Source organism: Lithobates pipiens, unplaced genomic scaffold (genome assembly GCF_037356315.1).
Source record: "Lithobates pipiens isolate NorthernLeopardFrog02 unplaced genomic scaffold, aLitPip1_a1.2 Scaffold_16, whole genome shotgun sequence".
In the NCBI taxonomy this organism is placed as follows: domain Eukaryota; kingdom Metazoa; phylum Chordata; class Amphibia; order Anura; family Ranidae; genus Lithobates; species Lithobates pipiens.
In genome coordinates this window covers 573,220,940-573,233,902 of record NW_027507748.1, presented here as the reverse complement: position 1 = coordinate 573,233,902, position 12,963 = coordinate 573,220,940, and the positions used below count along the sequence as shown (strand labels likewise).

The 12,963-nt window shown below is 36.2% G+C and overlaps 1 protein-coding gene across 2 annotated transcripts in view; it reads right to left on the bottom strand.

Moving 5' to 3' along the window:
* The window catches only part of COL2A1 (collagen type II alpha 1 chain), a 61,385-nt gene that overhangs the window by 26,682 nt on the left and 21,740 nt on the right, over nucleotides 1-12,963 (bottom strand). For both annotated transcript variants that reach the window (XM_077483746.1, XM_077483747.1), the window contains 9 exons: nucleotides 12,885-12,929; nucleotides 11,174-11,227; nucleotides 4,862-4,960; nucleotides 3,999-4,043; nucleotides 3,738-3,836; nucleotides 3,498-3,551; nucleotides 2,867-2,974; nucleotides 368-421; nucleotides 30-128 (listed from right to left, as the gene is read on the bottom strand). In XM_077483746.1, coding sequence (XP_077339872.1) covers nucleotides 30-128; nucleotides 368-421; nucleotides 2,867-2,974; nucleotides 3,498-3,551; nucleotides 3,738-3,836; nucleotides 3,999-4,043; nucleotides 4,862-4,960; nucleotides 11,174-11,227; nucleotides 12,885-12,929 — 657 coding nt within the window. The remainder of the gene's footprint in view (nucleotides 1-29; nucleotides 129-367; nucleotides 422-2,866; nucleotides 2,975-3,497; nucleotides 3,552-3,737; nucleotides 3,837-3,998; nucleotides 4,044-4,861; nucleotides 4,961-11,173; nucleotides 11,228-12,884; nucleotides 12,930-12,963) is intronic.

Sequence of the window (12,963 nt, the reverse complement as noted above, 5' to 3'; positions counted from 1 at the left end):
ATCAAACTTGCCAATTTATTTGTACTTACTCTAGCACCTGGGAGACCAGGTTCACCTGGACGTCCAGGGTCACCATTAGCTCCTTTTGGACCACCAAGACCAGGGACACCACGATCACCAGGAGCACCCTAAAACAGAAGAAACTTGTCAATTAGCACAAATAACCTTGTGTTAGGAAGTTTAGCCAAAGCAATACTTGTTTAACTGAATTATAAATACTTTACTACTTTACTTCTGGTTCAAAAATATGCCACTGAACATTGTAGGATTATGTGGCATCTCAATACAAAAGTCATATCTTTAGTTAAACTATCTAATACTAGCTAACTATATTATTCTTGTCTTCTTATTTTGTCGTTGCACTCACCTTGGGACCAGCAAGCCCATCTTGACCAGGGAAACCACGATTTCCAGGAGCACCCTAGAAATAAAAATAAAGCAGAACAATTGTTGAAATTTCAAGTCAGATGAGGGGGCTTACCTATGTATGCCTTTTTCTAATATTTAGTATATCTTTATGACAAACAATACCAGCCCAAAACACATGAGACACAGCAAGATGTCTGAGTTTGGGAGTTCCTGCTATGTTGCAGCAAAAATATGTTACCTTCATTCATAGGTTGCTTTAAAAGTTGGACTTAAAAAACAATCCTCCCCTCAAAACACCAGCCCTTTCAACAGCTTTTCCTGTTGACCGCAAAATAAAGTGTAATAAAACAAATGATAAGTGCTTTTGGCTCTCTTTTTGGTCCTCTTCTGGAAGCACCAAGCCAACTAAAGTGCCTCTTTTTTAATGAGGCACAGAGCCCAAATGTTTTCTCTCCCTGTCTGTCATAATTTGGGGAATGTCTGTATGTAGGGCCAGCCATACTTACTGAATAAATAGAAAAAAAAGAAACAAAAGCAAAAGTTTCTATTTAGCACCACTGCCCATTTGATATGTTTTACTGTGCAGAGAGAAATTGGGTGACAGTTGAGCAGAAAAATCACTTTAAAATTTCTTAGAAACATTTTAAAATACTTGAATTTGAAAAGTCTTTGAAAACACACACATTCACTATGTTAAGGGAAAATTCCCTTGCTAAGTAAATGGCCAACCCCATTGACTGTAAAGAGACAACCTAATTGACTGTAATATCTAAATCTCATTTTAGTTTTCAGGATATCCTTATCTTAGGGATGCACATATATATTTTTTCCAATAATTTTCTTGGCTTTCAACCATGCATTTCTTCATATATACAGTCATGTGAAAAAATAAGAACACCCGGTGCAAATTGTTGGCTTTTTCATCATATCTAAACTGGCAAACATTAGATCTTCTTTCAAACAGTGGCTACAGATAAATGTGATATACTTGAATAAATGAGACATAAAATGACGTACTCATTCTCATTATGAATTAATATAAATGCAGATTTGTCATATTGAAAAAAGTACTGCAAGTACATCCCAACACTTATCGTAGCAGTAGAATTAGATGTTCAAAATTAGGTGACAATAATTAGAATCTCCTTAGAGAGTATGCAGGTATAATCTGTCTTATTTTACCCTCACACATCTAGGGTTTGGTGTTCTCTTTGCTATTAACATGTGTGGCATCACTATGGTCAAGTGAACTCTCTAAGGCCCTCAGTATCAAGGTTATAGATGCCTGTTAGTCTGAAAAACTATTTAAAAAAGTTGCCAAGTTATTTCAATTGAAACTTAAGGAAAATAATTTACAATTAACATAGATTTCCAGCGGCTGCTAATTTGTCCAGGCCTGGTTTGCCCAGGATCTGAATGTTTGATGTGAAAAAAGTCCAGAAAGACCAACATTTTATCATAGCATATGCAGGTATCTCTTGCAACAGTTCATGTCAAAGTGCATCCATCTACAATCAGATACTGCATCTGAGTTGTTTGGTCACAGTAACAGTAAACCATAGACAGCATTTCAGGATGAGAACCTCATACTAACAGTAAAGCATGGTGGGGGAAATGTTATTGTTTTGCTGCTCCAAGGGAATAGGCAGCTTGCAGGGTTGATTTACTAAAGGCAAATAGATAGTTTCCTTTGCAAATTAAGTTGCACTTTGCAAGGTAATTTTCCCCAGAGCTAAGTGAATGAGGTGAAGGTCTGCTGACTTCTATCATCCAATCACGTGCAAGCAAAAAAAAAAGGTTTGTTTCAATGCATGTAATATGGTATTTTTTGCAAAGTGAATTCTTTCGGCATTTACTAAGCTTTGGGGAAAATTTCCCTTGCAAAGTGAACAGCCTATATGCATTTAGTAAACCAGCCCCATCAAGTCAACCATGAAGTCTGTATCATATCACAGTGTGCTTGATGAGAATGTGAGTCCATCTGTCTAATAAGTCAACAATTTTTAATTTTCATGAAGTGTACTTAATTTTTTTACATGACCTTATGTATGTGTGATGTTATCCATTTTGGGCCCTTAGCCTAGGTTCACAGATATGCGGTGCAGGAAATACAACAATCCCTGCACATTTCCCACACTGCATTGCAATCGCACTACGTTTGCGATCCACTACAGGTGTCAATACAAAGTTATTGACATCCCAAATGCATAGCAAATGCAGTGCAGTATGGCTTCACTGGGTTTTATGGTACAAAAATAACCATGCAATCTAGTTGCGGTACGGCTCCTAAAAAAGTGCCTGCACTTCTTTGGTACAATGCGGTACAATTTGAGCCCATTCAAAATGAATGAGCTCAAATCACACCTCATTGGACTGCATGTGAATTGCATAGGAATGCAGTGCAACTCCTGTATGATTCACATGCGGCTTATAGTGTGAACCTGTATAGTTTGAACAGTTTTTAGCTTCATGATTTTTAACTGTAAGTTAAACTTACTCTTTCACCATTAGGACCAATAGGACCAGCTGCGCCAGGCTCACCACGGGGACCTCTTTTACCTTCTTCTCCAGCTGGACCAGGAGCACCCTGAGGACCTGAAGGTCCCTAAAATCAAACAGATAGACCCATCAGCAATGCGCAATGCAAACTGTTGTACTGTATTAAGTGACTTGGCTATACTAGGCTTACTGTATACCCTCTTGTAAAATATTACAGAAAAATGTGTTAATAATAGTATATTTATAAGAATTATATATTTACAGTTTTGAGATTGTAAATGCTAAAGTACAATTAGTATTATGAATAGTTTGAAATGAACTAAATGCTAACAATTTTACTTTGAACTAGTAAGCAATAGCAAGCCTTAATAAACGTATACATCAAATTATCTCTGGAATGTTGGCATGCAATGCTTGCTTGTAATTGATAGATACTTTCCTTAAATATATACAAACTCATATTTCACTTTAACACAAAGTCTGTTTTTACAATACAGAGTTTTTGTATATACCTGATATTTAAGTTATTTTATTATGAGAGTGTCACAAAAAATAAAAGGAGATACAAAGTAAACTTGGAAAAATGTGACATTTAAAATTAAAAAAGTATTTAAGATTTAGGTACTTACAAGTTCACCCTTAGGACCCTGTTCACCCTTAAAACCTGCAACACCGGGGTCACCCTAAGATAAACAGAAATAAAATACTAGTTATTACATGATCCATAATACTGACTTGTTGTTAGATAATGTACCTATGGATTACAAATTATCAAGTATTGTTAATAACAGTCTAGAAATAAGGACAGTATGCATAAGTAGCAGTCATATTTAATGTCAGAAGCCCAAGACATTAGATAATAGACTTACCGATTGACCTTTGGGACCAAGAGGGCCAGTGGCACCCTGTGGCCCGGGAGGACCACGTGGGCCGGGGAAACCAGGAGCACCAGCAATACCAGGAGCACCCTACAGGACAGAGAGTTATAATATATTATATAACTGTAAACAAATGCTAAAATGAATTAAACAGTGACTAACTAATAATCATTTAAAAAGAGCATCTCTTGAATAACGACTCTTTATCTAAATAAATCACATTACTCATCATAAATAGTGGGAGATACTTACAGTTGAACCTTTAGCTCCAGGGATACCATCAGTACCAGGGTTGCCCTATAAAGGAAACGCAGTGGTTTAATCAATATAATTTTACATTAATTACTTGAAAACCAATGAAAAAAAGTGTAAGTGGAGGCTGGTTCTGATTATATGTATATATGTTTTAATATCAATATATTAGCTCTGGTAGTATATACCACATTAACAACACATGTCTAGTGTTTGTTAATCAGCTCATTTTTGAAACACGTCTTTATAGAATGTCGGTGTGGTGAATATTTCTCAGTATTGCTATTTCAGTTATTTTGAAGTGCATTCTGGAGTATTATCACACAAGTGGCAGGGGCCTATTTCTTTAGTATATGTAATAACAATTAGACGTGGGAATTTCTTGACTCCTTGTTTCTATGGCTATCAAATTCTATGTTTATTATGACATACAGGCATACCCCGCTTTATGTCCCCTTATGAACTGATTACTAACTGGTATATCAGTGCTAGGAGTAATACCCATATGTAGAAGTATAAAAACAGAGACAACAGAGGAACCAGCAATCAGCAGAACAGCAGCCCCTTAAACGCTGCACTGGGTCCAACGTGTTTCTCACATTCATTTTTTCCCATAATGCTTGTTAGTTAAAAGACATTTTGTTATATTGTTTAATGTAAAGTAGTTGCTTTTAAAAATTAGGAAATTTTGTAGGACCCCCAATTTTGTAGGACCCCCAAGGTTTTGCATAAAGAAACAGAAGTATGCATTCAGGCACACCTCTGTATATAAGTCTGTTTAATACTAAGACCTTTAGGAATCAGTAGGATATGACAGACCAATAATATTATCTATACCTAAGTATGAACAACTGAACACTTACAGATGCACCAGAAGGTCCAGGTGATCCAGGTGTTCCAGACTCTCCACGAGAACCCTGAGCACCCTCAGGACCACGAGCGCCAGTGGGACCAGCTTCACCCTGAAAAAAAATAGATAATACTGGTTATTATCTTATTACATCCTTCATTGATATCATTAATAATATTTAATACGATCCATAATATAACTTTGATACTCTGAATATTAAAATAATAGTGAAGAGATTCAATACTTGGAGAAGACTAAATACAGACAGTAGCATTTGGTTGACTGATGATAATATTATTAATATGATAAAAAAAACGTATATATTTGTAAAAATACCTTGGGCCTATGATATCAGTAAATATGTACTTTTATTGTACATGAATGTTTAAAAAAATAATAACCTAAAAGTATATATGAATCAAGAATAATAATTCCATACCAAGAGTATGCCAAGCCTAGTGACTCTATCATAATTATGCAATTATTTTTCAGGCTTGTTATAGATTATTTATTGACAAGTTTTTATTAAACAGCTATGCTAGCTCTGCTGTAATGTGTTATGATTGTTTTAGAAGAATATGTGCTTCACCAGGCTGTAAAAGTTTTAAATGGGCTTCATTTATATTTACATTCCTAAAAGAATCAAATCTGAGGTAATGCATTACATCAGAATAAAAGGTTTTCTCCTGTTAAAAGGCTGAATGAAAAAGAATATCATTCACATCCGAATATTTGGAAATAAAAAAATATTAACACAGCCAGACTAATCTTGTGGTTGAGATTTGTGGCTGACCACTTAAGGTTTATTATGCTTACAGTCTTATGTTTAATATGCTCAGTAGTGTGGGAAAGTGAATGTCTTCTCCATCTAGTGACTCATTTGGTGTATTACACCTTAAAGTGCTAGAATAATGCTCTTTCAGTTTACCATTATAGTATATTTTCCAGTTCCCTTGACTTCTATAAATGAAACATCTGTATTGTTCTTTTAGCCCATTTATGACTTGTTTTTTAAATGTATTAGGTAACTTTGTACCAAAGTGATACTGCTGGAAGTCAATGTCCTGGGCTTGCAGCTACATCACTGTGACCATGGTTGTTAACAACATCTTGGTCACAGCAAGTGCAGACGATGATGCATAAATTTGTGCATATTTATGTGAACATTTTTCTATGTCTAAAGATTCATGTAATCTTTCATAAATATGTGCAGGACTTTTGTGGTAAAGACCTAAGGATGTACCTAATGAGTTATGAAAGCTTGCATCTTTAATAACTCATAGTGTAAGCCTAGCCAAAACGTAGTTTATTTTTATTTTTGAATAGAGCAGGGAAGGATAATAATCCCTATTAGGTTTTTACCTTTATATGGGTTCCATTTTAGAGACTACCCCACACTAAAGGTATGCGTTCACAGACTTTGGACTTGTGTCAAAGGCATTGGTTTGGCATGAGTTTGAGATGCTTCTGAGATCATTAAATTTCAGTGATAGGTATATTTGTCCTGCAGTTGACCTCCTTATGACTTGTATCTGACCATCTTAAAGTAGGTCTTGCATTCCCCTTGACTTGTATGGAAATGCAAAACCTGCTTGAAGCAAACAAAAGCCCCCTGACACAGGCCCTTATTGTCATGTTGACCATGGTTTCACCAGACAGGAGTAAGGGAACATCTGGAAAGGAGGCACAGATAGCACTAAAAACCAAACAGTAATTCATTAAAGCGCCATCCCAAAACTCTAAAACACAAAAAAAAGCTTTGACTGGACAAAAAACTTTAAAGCTAAACTTTGAAAGCTAAAGGGCATTACTTAACCGCTTAACTGCTTTTCCGGATAGATGTCACATGATGTCCTGCCAGTCATACTCCTTGGGCTTGCCCTAGAGGGGCGCACAGTGGCACGATCTGTTACCCACTGTGTCCACTGGACACAATGGAACACCGATCATTGTACCAAGCCGGCCCCGGTACTTTGTAATGTCAGTATTCAATCACAGTGATCACATGACAGTTTTACACACAGAATTGCTTTCATTTGTAGCTATTCATTCTACACTATTGTGATGAACTCTGTAATTGGTCACAGTGATTACATGGTACAGACATGGCCAGTGCAGCTGTACCATGTGTACTTTCCAAAAAGGGGTAATTTGGAGGGGTATTTGTACTGTTTTGGCATTTTGGGGCCTTAAGTAATTAGAGTACAGTCAGGAATTATCATTTTTCAAATATGTATATACCATCGTTTTTAGACTCTATAACTTTCCTACAGACTAAATATTATACAGTGATTTGGGTTATTTTTATTACACAAAATGTAGCAGAATACATTTTGGCCTACATTTTTGAAGAAAGATTATTTATTTGCAAAATTTTAAAGCAGAAATAAAGAAAAACATGTTTTTTTTTTCTCCAAATTTTCAGTCTTTTTTCATTTATAAGGGAAATAATTAAAAAAAAAACAGTGGTGATAAAAATCCACCAAAAGAAATCTCTATCTCTCTCAAAAACACATTTAAAAAATGATAAAAATTAAAATTTTGGGTACAGTACTGCATGACTGAGTATTGTCATTCAAAGTGTGACAGGGCTGAAAGCTGAAATTGGCCTGGGCAGGAAGGGAGGTGAAAGTATCCTGTATTGAAGTGGTTAAACTCCAAACTTTCCACATGAATCAATGGCTAACAAGATTACTACTACAGCAGATGACCAAAAAGTAGATGTCTACTCCTGGAATAGATGGAGTAGATGACCTACCCTGGAATATCTACTTGCAATTTATGTCAATAATTTTAGAGAAGTATACATGGGCTTCGTCATTCAATCTGAGTGAGTAAATATTACTTTCCCTTCATTTGGAACTTTTCCTTTACAAGCTCTTACAAGCAAGGCCCTTTGTTCCCCCCTCTTAATTTAGTAAGGCGCTGTGCAAACTGTTGGCACTATATAAATCCTGAATAATAATAATATTCTTTAAGGTACTTTTATGTATGAGGCCCACAGAGGTACAGAATATTAATAATTCATAAAATCAGGTAGAGTGTATATTGCAATTAGGATGGGTGGTACATGGAACATTTTTGCCTAGTTTGTTCTCAGTTGCATGCTTCTTGCAGTGATCATTGTATACCATTGTACATTTTTAAGAAAAATACCCTAATACCGATAGAAATAGTCTTTCTGCGGAAATATTTGCATCCCTTTAGTGAAACGTCTACGTGACTCCTGAAGCTGTGTGACCTTAGTTTGTTGGAATCATTGTTTTATTCATGCCCTGATGCTTTCTTCCCTGTCTCCTTAGACAAAGAGCCTTGTTTATAGGAATTCCAGGCCAGACCCCTCTGCTGTCTGGTTACTATGGTTACCCATGAACCGAGACTCCTGGGAATACAAACTTGAGACCAAAAATAACAGAGATTGCTATTGAAGTTCTCTGAACACTTCGAGGAGCTTGTGGCAATGTGTTCCCCAACCTTATTGTGCTCTCTTTTTTTGTCCTTAGTTTGAACCTCTCGGCCCCCTATTGCTCTGCTCTAATCCCTTTAAGTGCTTAGAGAAGAATTTGTCCACCATGAACTGACCAGGTGTAAGGTCAAGGCACAATCATTAAAGGAAGTGTTTTGGTCTCACATGCATTAAATACCACATAACGCAACTAAAGAAAATTCCCAGACAGCACTGAAGCATTCATAACAGTAAACAAAACAATTAAATATAGAATAAAGTGTTGTTAAATGACTTCTATTGCTGTGGGATTAAGTAATAACTCTATAAAAAAGTAATAAACTATGTTAAAACTACCCTGAAATGCTATAAACTAACTGAACAAGCCACATCCACTGAACATGACCTTTTGCAAGTCTGCCCTCCAGTGGCGAGAATGTGCACTGTTCTGTATATGGTGACTTCTTGCATGCTGCTAGTGCAATGTCATAGTTGTCATTTTACATATATTTAAATCATAGACGTGCACTGAAGGGCAGCCATGTTGTTGGGTAAACCAATGACTGGTGAATTAAATTACATTCCAATCTGAATTTATAATACTTGTCCAAGCTAGACAATGTCTGCTTCCTCTAGTAATATCCTACCATTACTGGATATTGCTAACTAGCTGGCATCTTCAAATAGAAAAATGCTGCTGGGTGAATACACACAGGTTGTACTCCTATACTAGAAACACATGCTTCTTTAAAAACCTGTGGTGATTAAATGGCCTTTTAATGAGACGTTAAGTGGATTAATGTAAACCCTTTTAGCATGCGCCATCATGCATCAGATATTATACTTTATGTAAACCACATACCATAAAAACAATTCATACATTTCCTATACATATTATATTTTCGTGTGGATCCCCCTGCATTTTTCCAATCCTAGTGTTCACCTATTTTGTCCCCCTGTGGGGTTCTGGTTTGGACATCCCTGGACCCAGCCCTATCCAGTGAAGTACACATATGTTCTGCTAATAAATTCCTGATGAAATGGACCAAAGTCCAAGAAATGCATCGAGCTTTGGGGAGAAATTTAACATCAGACACATACTGCTCAGACATATCACTGGATAAAAGTTTGCATTTTTTTAACTAGGCTGAGTGTGAAAAAGGTCTATGTTATGTAAATGTTCATCATCTTTTAGAAAATGTATTTTTGTAATAAACAAGGGTCCAAAGGGTCGAGGAGACAATGATAATATTTCCCTATAATTTATCATTTATGAAGCATAAAAGGAGGAGAGAGTAATCAAAATATTACTCCATTGAATTTATCATTTATGAAGTATAAAGCAGGGTAGGTTGATTGATAATTATAATATTTCCACATCAAATTGATCATCTATGAAGTACAAAGAGGGAAGGAGGGAATTATATTTGCTTAAGAAACTTATCAGGTATAGAGTATAAAGGGAGGAGAGAGTAATGATAATATTTTCCTATCAAATGTATAATTTATGAAGTATAAAGAGGGATAGGTTGTGTGGTAATTATAATATTTCTGTATCAAATTTATACTTTATGAAGTATAAAAAGGGGAGAGGGTAATAATAATATTTCCTTAGGGTATTTATCATTTATGAAGTATAAACTGGGGCAATGATAATTTTTCCCTATTGAATGTAACATTTATAAAATGGAAGGGGGAGGGGTTAATGATATTTCACTATCTGAGTTAAAATTTATGAAGTATAAGGGATAGGGAAGGATAATATTTCCCTATCAAATGCATCATTTATGAAGTATAAAGTGGGGTAAGTTGGTTGGTAATTATAATATTTCCATATCAAATTTATAATTTATGAATTATAAAGGGGAGAGGGATGAATGGTAATTATATTATTTCCATATTAAATTGATCATTATGAAGGGGGAAGAGGGTAATGATAATATTTCCTTATGGTATTTGTCATGTATAAAGTATAAAGGGAGGAGGGAGTAATGATAATATTTTCTTATCAAATGTATCATTTATGGAGTATAAAGAAGGGAAGGTTAGGTGGTAATTATAATATTTCCATATGAAATATATCATTTATGAAGTATAAAAAGGGGGAGAGGGTAATGATAATATTTCCTTATGTCCAGGATTTCTCCAGAGCTTCTCCCATCCTTTGGAACTCCCTACCCCAATCTGTCCGACTGTCTTTTAATCTATCCATCTTTAGACAATCCCTGAAAACCCTTCTCTTTAAAGAAGCCTATCCTGCTTCTAATTAACACTGTTTTATTTCCTCCATGAGCTCATCCCCCCACAGCTATTCCCTTTTGTATCAATTGACCCTTCCTTTTTAAATTGTAAGCTCTAATGAGCAGGGCCCTCTGATTCCTCTTGTACCAAATTGTAATGTAACTGTAATGTCTGCGCTAACTGTTGGCGCTATATAAATCCTGTATAATAATAATAATAATAATAAATGGTATTTATCATTTATGACATATAAAGGGGAGTAATGATAATTTTTCTTATGAAGTATAAAGAATGGGGGAGGGGTAATGAGAACATCCCCCCCATTGTATTTATGATTTATATAGTATTATGTATGTTTCTGATGCATGTGTTTGCCCAAACCTTCACTGTCTGCATTCAGTCACATAACAGCTCAGACATTCACAGCACTTATCGGTTCCATTTTACATATTGGGAAAACATCAATACAATAATGACAGCCAATCAGCTTAGGCCTATGGCACATTTCCCATTGTTTCAATGTATCCACTTGTAAAGAATGTATTCTGTCTGGTCTCCTTCATTGTCTGTCTGGTTTTCTGCACATCTACATGTCATTGTTGAGCGGCTGCAGACAAATTGCTGTAACTTAACACATACCTTGGAGCCAGGGGCACCTGGGAATCCGGGAGCTCCAGCTGGGCCAACAGGTCCCTGTAAACAAAGACAAGCTGTGATTTCGAGCCGGCAGACAAATCTTAAAACTGTTTAGCCCTAAGTATTTTTACAGCTGGAGAGGAAATGAGACTTCTGCAATACAGTTCACATACATTGTACCCAATCAGACAAATATGTGCCACTTCTAAACACTGCTTCTCCTTCCTCAAACAGTTCTCAATTATTACTGATTTAAACACCAATAATTATTTGGCCATAATAATCGGTTAAGGAAAATTCAGCAATTGCATGCATTGTCATTGTTGCTAAAGTGGCTCTGAATCCTACCCCTATTTTGTTTTTCTATTGATCAGATGAAAAAAAAAAAATTGGCTAGGCAACTTTGGCATTTGGATGGTAGAAATGTTCCAGCATGCTGGGAGATGCCAAAGAAAAAATGTTCACTCATTTTGTAAAGCGTATTATTAGTTGCCATACACCAATAAAAATATTGCCTAAAAATATTAAATTGTTACAGTCAATCACATAAAGGGATTATCTGTTGCTAATCTGTTTGGGATATCTCTGTTTTGCAGCACAGTAAAGCTCTCCCATACAGTTTAGGATTTCTCAACACTCTACAGCGCCACCTGCTGGTGAACTCTGGTATAACTCCATGTGGGTGACTTATTAAAGAAGTAGGGAATGTTCACTTAGCAGAGTGAATAATGTTCAGCTATGTTCATTAAGAATACCCAAATATGTGCCAGGTATTTTAAAAAACTGGATTTTTCCTTACATATGGTTTAATAATAGGCTTGAACATAGCTTCACTTGATTCAATAAACCACATGAACATTCTCTATTTCTTTAGTAGGTCCACCCTAATTATTTTTTATGAGAATCATATTGTTATGGTCTTCAGTCTTTATAATTGGAGTAGGGCTTCACTGTTGTTAACTTTGGACTGGGGACCCTTTATATTACTACATGTGAAGGTACCTATCTAAAAAGTGTTAGAAAATATACTAAAATCTAAACAAACAAATATGCTAAATAAATTAATATCTAAAACCAGGGCTTTTTTTCCCTCAAGAGAACAGATGCAGGTACTCCCCTCTTCCAAGTCATCCCTTGTCTCCACCCCCTACCCACCTCTGAGCACTGTCCCTTGGTTCCACCCTCTACCCACCTCCCAGTACTGCTCCTTTTAGAGAAAACAGAACCAAGTATCATTTTGTGGTGCTAAATAATTTGTATGGAGTTTGTTAGGGATAATTTAAAAAGAAGTAAAATAGTACCCCAAGCCATAATAGATCCTCCAACAACAATAGAGCCCCCCCCCCTCCAGAAACAACAGACCCTTGCAACAGAATACATCCTAACATAAACAGATCAACCCCTGGAACAATAGACCCACCAGCAACAATAGATCTCCCAACAGCCAGCATTAATAGATCTTCCAGCAGCCAGCAAAAAATAGACCCCTCTCTCAACAGTAGATCCCTCCCAGCAACAATGGACCACCAAGCAACATAAGATCCTCCAGCAGCCAGCATCAATGGACCCTCCAGCACACCCCAGCACCACTTGCCATTAGATACATTCAGTGCTGGAGGTGTCCTAGCTGCGTTCCCCCACGTTCATGCTGAAAAAAAAGCCCTGTCTAAAATAATTATGGAATCTAAATAAAATATTACAAAACATTACTTACTGGTGGACCGGCGGGACCTGGCAGACCATCATTACCACGAGCACCCTGTAAGGAGAGCATAATTCTTCAGTTATATTGC